The sequence below is a fragment of the Buteo buteo genome, chromosome 29 (assembly GCF_964188355.1).
Source record: "Buteo buteo chromosome 29, bButBut1.hap1.1, whole genome shotgun sequence".
NCBI lineage: Eukaryota > Metazoa > Chordata > Aves > Accipitriformes > Accipitridae > Buteo > Buteo buteo.
This window is the reverse complement of record NC_134199.1, coordinates 5543705-5558077: the sequence shown is the minus strand read 5'-3', so window position 1 is coordinate 5558077 and position 14373 is coordinate 5543705. Positions and strand designations below refer to the sequence as shown.

At 36.5% G+C, this 14373-nt stretch overlaps 1 protein-coding gene across 13 annotated transcripts in view; it reads right to left on the bottom strand.

Annotated features, from left to right (window-relative positions):
- RBFOX1 (RNA binding fox-1 homolog 1) overlaps positions 1 to 14373 on the bottom strand; it is a 939260-nt gene that overhangs the window by 102231 nt on the left and 822656 nt on the right. For all 13 annotated transcript variants that reach the window (XM_075018323.1, XM_075018330.1, XM_075018325.1 and 10 more), the window contains one exon: positions 494 to 637. In XM_075018323.1, coding sequence (XP_074874424.1) covers positions 494 to 637 — 144 coding nt within the window. The remainder of the gene's footprint in view (positions 1 to 493; positions 638 to 14373) is intronic.

Sequence of the window (14373 nt, the reverse complement as noted above, 5' to 3'; positions counted from 1 at the left end):
TAGAAGCTTACAGACCTACAATACCTGTGAGGATGGGTCAGGATTCCTACTCCTGGGCTTCCTGCTTAAATTCAGCCCATGTCTTACTTCTGTAGATTTGGGTCCCTTGCTCCTGAGGTCAGTCATTGACTTTTTTACATCATGCTTTCCAAAATCCATAAATACAGCCATATAAATCCAGATTTGTATTGCACAACTATATATGTATTCAATATTTTAAGCCAACGTAGATAGCTTTTTTTGAATGCAATACAAACCAACACAATACATAGAACACATCCATCTGTATCACATACAGTAGAATCAGTAATATTTCTTTTCCCAATTGTGGCTAGCAAATCAGATGTTTGGTTATGAAAAAATGAAAAGACAGTCTTTACTGAAAATGGTTAAACAGCCTAAATCAGAGATACTGCTCTCACGGCTGACCACAATATAAAACACCTATTGCAATGCAAATATAAAAAAGCATAAATAAAGTATGAGTACTTACACCAAACATTTGTCTAAGATCTGGATCCCGGAATCTGAATGGTATATTTGAGACGTGAAGCCGTTTTGGCTGTGATTTGTTTTCTGTGTTTTCAGAAGATTGTGTCTGTTGCTGGCCATCGGTCTGTGCTGCATCATCTGTCTGCTAAAAGGGTAAAGCAAAATAAAGCACATTGTAAGTATTTCTGCCATTTTTATCATAAAGTTGTGGGCTTAAATTCTCAAAAAAAAGATGACTAAAAAGGAATTAAATCTGCTTAAAGGTACTGGCAAATACCAGAATTTGAAATACATGAAAATCAAATCAATTTCTGTATCTGTCTCAACAGTATACAGTTTTAGTGAAATTTTTAATACGTATTTGGAATAAACTGGAGATTAGGAAGGAGATTATTATTTGTTGATTTTCTTAGCTTCTTTTAAAAAATGAAGAAATATGTCTCCCTATATTATAAGACTGTTGAAGCCCCTTTAACCTCATCAGTGTTTGCCAACGGAAGAAACTGAATCTCCATGTCCACATAGCAGCCTACTTGCAGAAGCAAGCTGTACACTTTCAAGATTAGTACTTTCATTCAGAGGCCATTGGGACTTCCACACAGGAGGTAGGTAACACATCACATCCTAGTTGCTATTTCATAAGCAGTGCTGATGGGCACCAGAGGGTCATTTTGTCCAGATAAATGGTCACTATTATGGAAAAGACCTTGAGTTTTGATAGGGAACAGAAATATAATCAGTGGTGAAGGTTGCCTGACATAAAAGTGAGACCCAGAAACAAAGTTTTACAGATTTTCTTTCTCACCAAAATAAGATCATATCATGGTACTTCTTATAGGGATACTGTTCCCTAGTTTTAAAATGCTATTTTATAATTGAAGGACATGGCTGTGTATTACAATTTAACAAACAATTATAAACACCTAGAGAGATTAGGAAAAAAACATAACGTCCTTCGTCCAAAAAGTAAAATGAACCAATGCTGGTCTATCAGTATATCATAGAAATTTCTCATCTGTGTTCTGTAATTATATCATACAGTGCCTAATTAATCACTGCAGGTACAGCACAAATTCACTACAAAAATATTTTGCATAGGTATGTAAAATTACACAGTTATTTTCTTTTGCACTGGTGGAGGGGATTTGGAAGAAAAGAAGAGGAAAGAAAAGTTGAATGAAACTACAAGGACCATCTTACAACTGTTACTCTATTTTCTCTGTTCTTCCTCTTCCTTATGACCATATTCATCTTCCAAGTATTCATTTTTCTCTCGTGTCCTAATGTTACAGTTCAGTTTGTCTTTCTGACTTTTTTAATTTAAAAAAAATAAATGAAGAAATCTCCCATTTCCTGCTAGTATCAAATTTCTTTTAAGAGACAACAGTTGAAGCAAAATAAAAACAGTTAAATAAAATAAACCTTACCACACAGTTTTAGTACCAATAAGCCTGTTAAGGAGGAAGCAAAACAACTCAAACAGAATACATCATTTACATCAGCAATAACTACATATAAATTTAATTCTAGCAAGTTAAATTCAACATCATCTTCCCCAGTAAATGCAAATGTTCTCAAATTCAAAGTACAAATATCTACAACTTCCTGTATTGCCTATACTTCTGTGCTAAGAACATTTTACAAATAAAGGTCCTTATCATTTCTGCAGAAGCATCAGTTCGTCAGCAGTGCCTACATTTCACGGGGTACGATGATACTCATACACAAATACAAACTTTTGTGTGCACTTAAGAAGGACTTTCAAGTGATCCAAGCAAGGAACTGGGAACAGCTCAAGTGTAAACCTAAAACTGAGTCCGTGTCATCACATCTCTTCATCTGCTACTCCCTGAACTCACAGGCAGGGTCCCACAAATTAAACAGTACTTCTTTACAAATTTCTAGTGACTTAAATACTTAACATGGTATATAGCTGTTAAGAGACAAAAACATATTCCATGCCATTGTGGTTTAACCCCAGCCAGCAACTAAGCACCACACAGCCACTCACACACTTCCCACCCACCCAGTAGGATGGAGGAGGGAATTGGAAAAAAAAGTAAAACTCGTGGGTTGAGACAAGAACAGTTTAATAGAATGAAAAAGACACTAATAATGATAACGATAACAATAATAAAAAAAGAATTGGAATATACAGAACAAGTGATGCACAATGCAATTGCTCACCACACTCTGACCGATGCCCAGTTAGTTCCCAAGCAGCGACCCCCCAAGGCCAACTCCCCCCGGTTTATATACCGGGCATGACGTCCCATGGTATGGAATACCCCTTTGGCCAGTTTGGGTCAGCTGCCCTGGCTGTGTCCCTTCCCAACCCCTTGTGCTCCTCCAGCCTTCTTGCTGGCTGGGCATGAGAAGCTGAAAAATCCTTGACTTAGTAGAAACACAATGTAGCAACAACTGAAAACATCAGCGTGTTAACAACATTCTTCTCACACCAAACCCAAAACATAGCCCTGTACCAGCTACTAGGACGACAGTTAACTCTATCCCAGCCGAAACCAGGACAGTATCTCTTCCTATCTAAAACCAACTCAAAAATTTAAAATTTAGATTTTGGGCAACTGTTCCATCCACAGACACCACAGAGATTACTTTATACCTTCAGGCCTTAAAAAGAGAGAAATATGAAGGCAATTTGGTATATGAGAGCAGGTGGGGGCCAAGGGACTGGAAACTTGAAATACAACACTCCAGAAGAATTTAAGGTCAATTAGATTAATCTGAAGAGGATTAAAGAATTCTGAAGGTGCTGTTTAGTTTCAGGAACAAAGGCTGCCCCAGGAAGAAATTATATAATCTACGTACTGTATAAATGCAAATTGGAGAAAGTAATTCTGTTCATTGTATTAATATAAATGATGAGAAACAAGAAGTAGGAGGGTTGAACAGTGCACTATTAGCATGCCAAAACATTAGGAGCAACTTCCATACCAGGAAGCTGAACAGATATATTGCCATCAAAAAGCCAGTGAGGTTTCTGAATATGATGCTAAAATGAAGGAGCTATAAATTATGGGTGAAGTGGGTAAATCCAGGTACTGTTATTTTCTGGGTATTTCTTTTTGATTTTACCACCTTTGTTCACAGAAGCCTGAAATTTACAGTTTCAGCAAAGCATGTCTCAGAGTTTGGGCAGTGAGGACTAAAAACCAGAAACTTCAGAAAGTCACTGTCATCAAAGATTCATACCTGTAAACATCCTTAAAGAAGTCTGTGGCAGAATTAACAGAGCTAAACCATTTACAAAGTATTAAAAGGCTTCACAACGTAACAGTCTCTTTACAAAGTGTATTATCATCCCAAAACCTATGGATGTGCCTAGGAGATCTGGAGAAGGATAACTGCAAATTGAAACTGGAATGTGAAGCTTATACAAAAATTTCTAAGTAACACCAAGGAGGTAAAATACACATAGGACAGAGGACAGGCTGGATTTTGCAAAATCCCAGAAAGGAATATTTCAAGGCCCTGTGGACTCAAAGAGCTAGAATGCAATTTAAATTAAACATATATAATACATTTCAAGAGAATATTTTCATTGCTAGAGGATCTAAAGACCAGTGGTTGATATTTCTTCAAAAATTAATTGAAGTTAGCATAGGACATTAGCCTTGCTACGCCCCTGCAGTCCTGTATGCAATCAGTACAAGTCCTGACCTGTTATGGGTTTGGTCTCTTTCAATACCCTCTCCTGACTCAATCAAGCAAATTAGTATGCTTTATGCGAAACAAATAAATAAATAACCCCCCTAAGCCTTATTATTAAACAGAAATTACATAAAAGGGAGCATAGTCTGTGTATTTTTTCACACGTGATATAATTTTTTGAGTACAAAGCTGTATCAGAGTTACCTTCACTTATCAAAAAGTCATTAATTTAACTTTGTGAAGAGATCACAATTCATAACCTAACTATTCAACACATTTTACCACTGGAACTATCTGCTATCTGGTGGTCCTTGCTTTTCCTTGTGTGTGTACTGGGTTTTTTTCCTATAGAAGATGGCAATGTAAATTCATATACGACTTGTAATCCATAATAATCTTGTTTATGGAACTGCTCTCTAACCAGTGATTCTTCATGCTGTATTTGTGCAGTTTGTTGTTGCCGTGTAAACACCTTGCATCTGATGTTTTTGAATAGCATCTTATTTTTCCAGACAAAACCTACAATTTACCAAGATTATTTTGAATTCTAATCCTGTCCTGCAATGTACTTGCAGCCCTTCCCAGCTTGACATTGTTGCAAATTTAGTAAGTGTACACTTGATTCCATCATTTCAGATCATTAATGAAAATACAGAAAAACACTGAGTCACCACAAATCCCTGCAGAAGTCCTTTTAATAAATCTTCTCATTTTGATAGCAAGCTACTTCTTAAACACAGTTTCTAGTTTTCCATCCAGCCTATTGTAGTTGCATGTTTACCATATTTCCCAGCTTGCTTAAAAGCATGTCTCGTGTGAAAGTGTCAAAGCCTTATGAAAAGCAAAATACAACATTCAAGGCTCTTCCTTTGTCTACAAGGCCACTGTAGAAGTAAAAGACTGTATCTCTTTGACAAATCTGTGCTGATGGCTATTCTTCTTGTACATTCAGGTGTTAAAAAAGCAATGTGCATTTACTTGTTCTAGTATTTTCCCAGGACTGAAACTCTGATAATAGCACATCCCTTTAGCCTATATAATCAACACTTCTCTCTCCCTCCTCTAAAAACAGCATTAGGTCTACTCTACTCCTGATCTCCAGTACCTCTGCTCATTCTCTACAAGGTAACAGAGACAGACACTAATGACTCCAAAATATCATCAGTTTAATCTTTAAATACCTTGGAATGGAACTAATTAGAAACAGTTAACTGAAAAAAAAACCCAACCCACCACACCTAACTTACCTGAATATTCTTTAACTGGTTTCTTCCCGGACAACTTTTTCTGACAGTTGAGAAATTATTGTAATCATCACCTGGCTGAGGCTGACCTCTACAGTGAAGACTCATGCAGAGGAGAAAGGTTCTCTTACCCTTCCTCCCAAGATTGCATTTCATATTCACTCTCAGAGATTATCTCTAGCCTGGCATTAACATCAGGTTCTCCATTGTGGCTCAAATCTCGTCCAGAAGAACCCCTCTTCTGGTTGCCTTTTCTACATTCAGTTGCAGAACTTGTCACCAGTACATTCCAATAGCAATCTCAACTGGCAGGCCGGCTACAGGAAGCACCAAATCACCTCAAATCCCTATTATTCATGAGTTTAGTGCTGCACCTCCAGTTGCCTACTAAAGATCTCATCCACTGAATCTTACCAGCTGGAGGTCTATAATAATTTTCAGAACAAAGAGGTCCTTCTTCATAAAGTCATAGAATTTTCTCTAATAGCTATCCAGAGACCTTTCAGGGTCTCTCTCCTTCTGCAGTTGTGACCTTGGATAAGGCAACCCCTTAAATTACAAGGGAACAATTCCTTTCTTGTCTCTCTTCCTAATCAAAATTCACAACTTTATTTTCAACAGCATATTAGTTTTTGCAGGTATGAATTTTCAATAGAATTTTGATGGGTTTTATGGCACTTCATGCCTTTCTATTGTGACATAATTGGTTGCAACGGCATCATGTGAGTACAATGTGGTCCAGTGTAGTCACAACGTACCACCGCGGGTGTGGACATGGTACAATGTTTATTACAGGGCACCACTAAATACCCCAAAACAGACTGCTTCCATTAACAAAGCCTGAGGTATGGAATTTCTATAAGACTGCAAAATTCCTAAACTTTTATAGAAGCCTATATCATGCTTCGTAACTGTTAAAACTATTTAAAAAAAAAAAATCCAGTGTGTGACAACTCAAATAATTTTAAAAGAAGCTGTTTTTCTAAACAGGTAAACCAAGAAGTAAAGCTACGAATGCACTGGGAGCTGAAAGCACTTGGTAATACAGACCCTTAGTGCTATAGAAATCAATGGTAACTGTAGGTTCTTAGCACCCTTGAAAATTACTACAGATTGGCTTTTTTCCTATGCATGTCAGTCAGCACTGTATCAGGTTAGTTTGTAGCTCTGAGGCTTAAGGTGTCATTTGTCATCTTCACTGAAAGGTCATTTCCACCAATTTGCTGTATGACTTTTTTTCTGGTTCCACTGAGAACTTATTTCTAATTTAAAAAACCTAATAAACAGTTACATATTTTAGCAGATTATTGATGAGTATTGCCTGGAGGGATCCACAGGATGAGAACTTTGGCATCCTATTGACTATAAAATGACAGACACTGCTACAAAATCTTATTTCTGTAAAAAACATTTGCTATGGATATTTATTAACACACAAATGCACACAATCGCAAGTTTCCAGTACCATTTTATGTCATAAATGTTAAAATAAGTTGCTGAAACTTGAATCCTTTAACGACAGTTGGTTGCATTTGCAGGCACTTCATACAGAATTGAGATGCTCAATTTTCCACAATAATTTCTAACTCAATCGATATATATGAGCTAAACAAGTTTAATCTTGGTGAAATCTAATTTAGGTATGGACAACATTCAGAGGAAATCATGTGAGGCATGCCTACCTCTCTAGTCAGAAATATGTCTTCATATGTCAGTTTTAATCTATCATTTCAGAGAATAAATATTCCTCTCTTAAGACCCTGTGTCGTCCTATCATTATTCTTTGATAGTTCTCTTTATAGTTCACTTTTTTCTTGACCTTTGTCCAATCTTATTCAATACATACATATCTCCAGTTTAATAAAAATTATGTTTTGCATTGGTATTCTCTCATAAATATTGAAGAGAAACTATTTAAGACAAAAGGTGAGGATATATATCTATCCACTCAGAGAAACAAACATCGTGAAACCGACTTCTTGAGCTAGCCAATTTAAATGAAATAGATACGTTCATAATATTGCTTAAGTATAGAATCGCATTAATATTTATCACTGAAATTATCAAATCAGCTACCAGAAGTGTGTGGAGGAGTAAATGATAATAACAAAGATTTAAGAAAACTAGTGCTAAAATCAGATGCCCTTGTATACAGTGTTTCATTACAATACCTGAAGTAATTTTCTGCCAGTTCAAAATATACTCAGGAAAAAATGACACAGAAAAAAAAGCCTTTGCTAGTCTGCATTCAGAAAACACTGTTACCGAAGCTAATGCAAGTTACATCCGATATAAAACTTTTCTCTGAGTTTCAGTTGTCTTCAATATTTATACATATTTTACAGGAATTTTTTTTTTTTACTGATTTGCTCTTCTCTCTCTCAGTATATCACTGCCTAGCGCTGTCATACCCCTTGCCGTTTCTGGTCAAATCACATAGACTGCTTACTGGTTCCTATTCCACCACATATTTGCAATTATAAAATATTAAAGAATCTTAATACATGGTAGTCTTAAAACTTATAATGAAAGTTATAAATACAGAATACAGAAATAGAAGACCAAATTCACACATACGCAGAAATAAATTGAGATGAACTCCCTTTACTTCAGTGAGCTACTGAAGGCGTAGGTGTTCAAATAAATTAAAATTGAAACCATTCTTCTAGGTAAACAAACCCCCATCAAAGAGGGGAGTTCAGAAAATGATTTTTTTATTTCATATAAGGTACTTTCAGCATAAATATATGTTATGCTTTCTAACCAATTGCATCATCAGGACAGTTAAAATAAACTCTATTGTTTTGTAAAGAAATTCTTTATCTTTACCAAAATACTAATTTTTTGTTTCCTTAATTAAGTTCTAGAAATAGAAATCATCTATTCTTTAAAGAACTTCACTCAAGTTCTTAAAAGACTTCACACTGAAGTCAAGTTCTTAAAATCAATTAAACCCACAATATATTTATTCTGGCCAGAATATTTTTTCCACAACTGTCACTATTACCAATTCTTCCATTTTCACTGAGAGAAGGTTAAATGCAATGAAAATGAGGAGTGCCAGTTATTCTGCAAGTTTTCAGTGGCTGAAAAAAGTTCCGCCTAACAACTGGCAAGAGGCGTGCACGATTCTTAACAGAATTTGTTCTGTAGTGATCATGCAAGTGCAGGTGGTGGCCCACGCTGTACTCCTGAAGCACCTGTCAACAGTATATCTAGTCCTTCAAGAGCTGCTGCTCCTTTGGGGGCAAGTGAAGCATGAAAAGTCTTGGATCATTCCATCTCACAACCAAGGAACACATGATCCAGTGTGCTGCCTCAGGATCAACCTGCACTATGAATTTCTGATATCAGAAGGAACTACTCTCATTTACCAAAGAGTAGTAATTTAACTGAAAAGAGCCATTTTCTAAAACATTTCAGCGAATACATTTTTTGGTTTCACTTTCTAGCTTTTTCCCAAGAATTTTAAAAATATATAGAAGTGAAGAAAACTACTAAGCAAGATGTTTTTCTGGATAAAATACATTTTAAAATTTCCGATTTGGAGAAAATATTATCTCCCCCTGCCCTTTTTTAAGACCTTACTAATCCAAATTTGCAATATATTTCACCCATAGATACATTCTTGGGGGGAGGTGGGGGGAGGGGAGGGCGGAATTATGTTTTAAAACCTTCATCTAGCTCTAATACCAACCCATTTCCCAGGTTACTTCTGACTGGACACAAGAGTGTCATCTCCCATCCTTAGCACTTGTGGCAAAGGCACCACATGCAATAAAACAGAATGTTCAGTGAACCTGAAATCAGAGAGGGCCTTGTGTACACCCTTTGGGCAGAAAAAAAACCCCAAACCATTCTCCTTCCCAGCAAATACATATTTTCTATATCCCTTTCCGTCTATTACTGAAGACAGTCAGTCCTATAATGTTTCTTACACTGGACTTGTGAGTATTACGCTTTCCCTCCGTTCTTTTCATTGACTAATCTCTTTCATTTTCTACAAAACAACGGTGGTGTAGACAAAATCTTTCACCCTCAAACCCTGTTTTAAATGTAATGAAATGCTGTCACAGAATAGCTGTTTGCACGCCACTACAAAAAGAATGCTGTCCTCTATCTCAGCTTTTAAAGAGTAAATGGAACATAAACAGTAGGAATGCCTCAAATTGAACTAAACCTATTATCTCTTCCTAGACAAACTGAAAATATATTGTATTAGAATAACCTGAAAAAGCTTTACCAAGTCTTGATCATACTTCTATAATCTGTAAACAAATACAAATCAGTTGCATATTTTTAAACCCACACCAAGTTTAGAGGAAGAACAGCCTAATTCTAGTAGGAATAACCTGTAAATTCTTTACAGGAAGAAAAGAAAGGGAAGGCAATCAATAGATTATTTTTTAAAATACACTTAATGGCAAACTCTGGTGCTACGCTGAATTGCTCTTGTATACGTACCCGTGTAAGGGTAAAGCTTTTTAGAATTTTAAATTTAAAAAAGCTCATTAAATTTAAAAAAATATGCTCAAAACAGCACCTGTTTTTTCCTGCTGCACCAATCAAGTTATTTCTCTGAGAGAAAGAACTTGTGAATGTCTTCTAGGCATTATTTGATTAAGTTGACAATATTATGTGAGCAATGGTTGAGTACCCACTGTGCTGTACTTTTGACCAAATTGATTTGTGTAATGAACACTTGCTCTGTCTCTTCTCTAGCCTGAATAGGGCTCTTGATTTAACCAGTGGTGCTGGAAGCCAAGTGAATTTACAGCCCCCACAGTCATCCTCTCTCAGTCTGGAGAGAATAGCAGCAGCAGTACATGAGCAAGCATAATTCAATACATTGTGCTATAAGCGCAGAAAATAATATCAGAGAGCTCTGCAATATACCTGTTTGATTTGATTTGTAAACCTGATAAAAAAGCAATCGAGAAAAGTTCAGCAGAAAAATATATATATGCGTCCTGAGCAAAAATATAACCATACTGAATGTGTACAAAGAACTGAAAAAATCATGCATAGTAAATCAACTTCATACTTTCCTTAGATAATATTGCACATTTTCCATTTAAAAAGGATCTAGATTCTGAAAAGTTACCTTTCCATTAAAAAGTGAGCAAAGAGAATAATTTAAAACTGAGTTTGGGACTTTGAAAATACTGTTTCCCAAATATATTACCAACAGTGTAGTGACAAATGCAATAGGCTTGTATCTTTCCTGTTTTCTTAAGCAGATTGACTGATTAATTAATCATACTGCTTTTGATAAATTTATATTCTGAAAAGTCCCAGCTCTGCAATGTGCTTCCCAGAAGCATAACAACATAGAGGAAAAGGAGATATCTACGCAGATATATCTGTTTGTACTTGAATGTTTATACAAAGGTATACACATGAAAAAAATTCTATCACTGTGCTTTTTTACAACTGTGATAAACATTACCAGAAGTATCAGGGACTTTTCTTGTCAACTGCATCTCTGTTATCCTTTTCTCATGAGTAAAGATCAATAGTAAATTCTCATCGCTTTCAGGATATTACAAGGTGAGATTATTTATTCAAATTAGTTCTAAAGACAAAAATATTCTAAGTATCTCACACTACAAGGCACGCAGCTCATGCCACATCAATTTATCCCCTTAAGAATCCATTTCTGAAGACAATGTGCACTGTTCTTTGTTCTGATCTAGTGCAAAGTGCACATAGATGTGGGACTTGCCATTATGTACAAAGAAATGTAATAGCATAATCATGACTGCATTTGATAACGTTGCTAAGCTTCCAGTCTAACTGCAAATATTTTGTACTCTAGGAATGCTTGGTTTCAAAGACAGTAAGACTTAAACCCTGCAGCACAAACCCTGACCCTCTTGTTTTCAGTGGTAAAATTCCCTTTTATTTCAGCTGGGTCAGAACGTTGTCCCAAGATTATACCTACTTGACAAAATAATTTCACCATTGCCATTAATTTCACTCAATTTCCCAGATTAGAAAAGGTATAATGTTCCTGTTTCCATACCCTTTACAAAAACATTTTACTAGCCAAAGCATCAAATGAAAACAAACCAAAGCAATTACTTTGTCACCATACCCTATGACAGCTCTGAAAAGAAACATGCAGAGCAGCCAAGTCCCTGTTCTGCGAGGCCATCTTGTCCCATCTCTGAAGTACTGAGCTATCACACCTGGCTACTGTCCAGTCTAGCAGTGCATAAGAGCAGTCCTCCCTCCCATTTCACTACTGGCAAAAGTATGCTAGATGTTCAACTGTGATTATTATTATTATTATTATTATTATTATTATTAATAAAATACAGCTTTTAAAGTTGAGACAAAATGTGAGACACGAACACTTAGCTTGCAAGCTGTATGGTGTTTTGGTGGCCCAAGTGACGAAGCTGAACAGACCAGCAAGCCTCATTATTTTGTACAGGCAGAATAGATTTATTCATAACATTGTGCTTCACAAGAAAGCAACTGCTTCATGTAGAATGGCATCTAGAAACAAAAGCAAAAAAAAAAGCGGCTGTTCTTCTGTATGAGCTCATTCAAAATTCTAACCACCTAATGAAAGATTTTGCCTTAAATAAGTTTCATATCAGACAAGGAAGTTCACCTTTCTTTTCTCCCAGACATAGGGGACCAGAATATCCCCTACACAAGTCCAGTTCCACATGTCTCGTCCGACATTCAATATATCTACATGTGGTCTGAGCAGTAATGGAGTCTGACAACAAAGCTTTATTGAGGCAGTAAGAAAGATGATCAATGATGCGCCTGTATGGCAACTCACCCGATGACCAATAGCAAACGCTGGATCATAAGCGATGCCATGGCTCCGGTGGGCTGCCAGAGACACTTGGTGTCCAGGTCATCTGGCAGCAATAGCCAGTCAGGTAAATGTCTTTTGAATGCGGGCAAGAGTCGCACTACCCTGTGACTCCAGCAGCAGCGGCGTGATTTGGGAGAATCATACTTTACCTGACTAAAGTGGGTGCCACCCTGCCTACACAGCTGATGGGGGTCAGAGGCAAGGTGCTGGCAGTCTGTCTACACTGCCGATATTGACTGAGGGGCAGGGTGTCAGGAGGCAGGGTGTCAACACACCTTTTTGACATGAGAAGAGAGAACCACCTCCCCTCTGGAATATTTTATTAGAGGTCCTTGATCAGTCGGATGAATACAATTTACTACCAGGAAGACAGTGTAAGGTGGTTGACTCTGACTGGGACTTTTGTTTTAGATATACTGCAACACACAAGCATACCCTGGTAGAATCCCTTAATCCAATTTACAGACAAATGAAAAAGAATCTGAATAATTTTGTGCTTTGCTTTGGCAGTTTCTATGGTTCCTGTTATTGAACATGCTTTGGGGCTTCAGTGTAGTAGGTATTGTTCCAGGTTGAAGACTTTAAAGCAGTACTGATTATTTCTTTCATTTCTAGATGGATGCATTCTGGATGCTGATACCACAGGCTACAAGAAAGTAGTGCTATTATTGTGATAGCTTATGCATAGAAAGCTAGAAGCCTAAATAAGAGATCATTAATTTTGAGGACAGATAGGAGCAATAAGATAGGTTTCTTAAGCTTCTGGTACTGCAGGGCAACCAAAGAGTTATTAATTACTTGGCTACATTAATTATTTCCCCAATCTATCTTCCTTAACAATATGGAATATAGCCCTTACATAGTGCTTTAGGTCAGCATTGCTGGCTCATCATTTTTCTTCTAAATAGTCAGCAGGATATCAGGGAATAGCATATCAATCATGTTTGGAGTGGAACCACCAGAAACCATAAACATTTTGGAATTCGAATGTGTTGTCTCAAAACGTAGGCAAAATTCGCTGGTATAAAGAGCAGATATGATTTTAAAAAGAAAATTCATAATAGGTTTTAATAGAGTTTCGAGTAACTAAGCAGTTGCCAAGTTCAGTTAAGGACATCAAATTGGCATCAGCATATCAATAACTTGAAATGGGAGAAGAAATTATAGTAGGTTGCCTTAATGCATTATTTATTGTTTGCATCGATTCAATAACTATTTCTGACTGCCTACTGATCCCATCCATGAATATCACAACAACAATTAACAAAACTGTTCGCTAATCAGCTGCACCCTGGCTCCATTAGCCAAGAAGAAAATGCATACATTCTATGCACATTTTTAGAAGTTAATTCTGCATCTACAAAAACTGAATTATTGTGATATTTTCACAAGATAATTTAAAAATAAATTGCTTGGGTTTATCCTTAAAAAAAAAATTAAGCCAACACACTAGGAAACATTTTACTGGTCAAAGGACAAAAGCATTAATTTAATCCAAACGAAGTATCTTAAGCAGTGATACACAGACACAAAGAAATATTCAATTAATTTTGTTAGTCCTCTTTCATCTGTTAGTCAGAAGACTTTTGTTTTTGATGTAATTCTTGTTGCTCTTTAAAAGGACTTCAACAGCAGGAATGAAGTGTTTAAAAATAACATTGTTTCAACACTTGAAAGTCTCACGTAAAATCCAGACAGGCAACAAATGAAAACGTATCAAAATAATACCATGAAAATAAATACAGAAATCTTGATTAGAGTTGATTAAAGGTTTTTTATCATTTGAATGGGAGCTCTAGCTTCACATGCACAAGCTTGTTTGATAAATCCATCAAAGTGTTACAAGAACAGAAAGCTATCAGTATCCTCAGCACTAAAAAAGGACTTGCTCATGTCATTTTTCCCCACAAATTACTCAACACATTTACATCCTAAATTCGCCTCTGTTATTTGTCTCACGATGGAGATTGTTTCCTCTTATGTGCCTAAAAATAAACATAACGCTAAGAGCGCGGCTTCATGATCAACTAAAGCCTCAACGCCACCCCTCACACAAAGTCCTGCCTTTCGTGCCACCTTGGGACTCAGGTTCTGCCTTGTGTTTACTCCAGCACTTTTATAGATGAG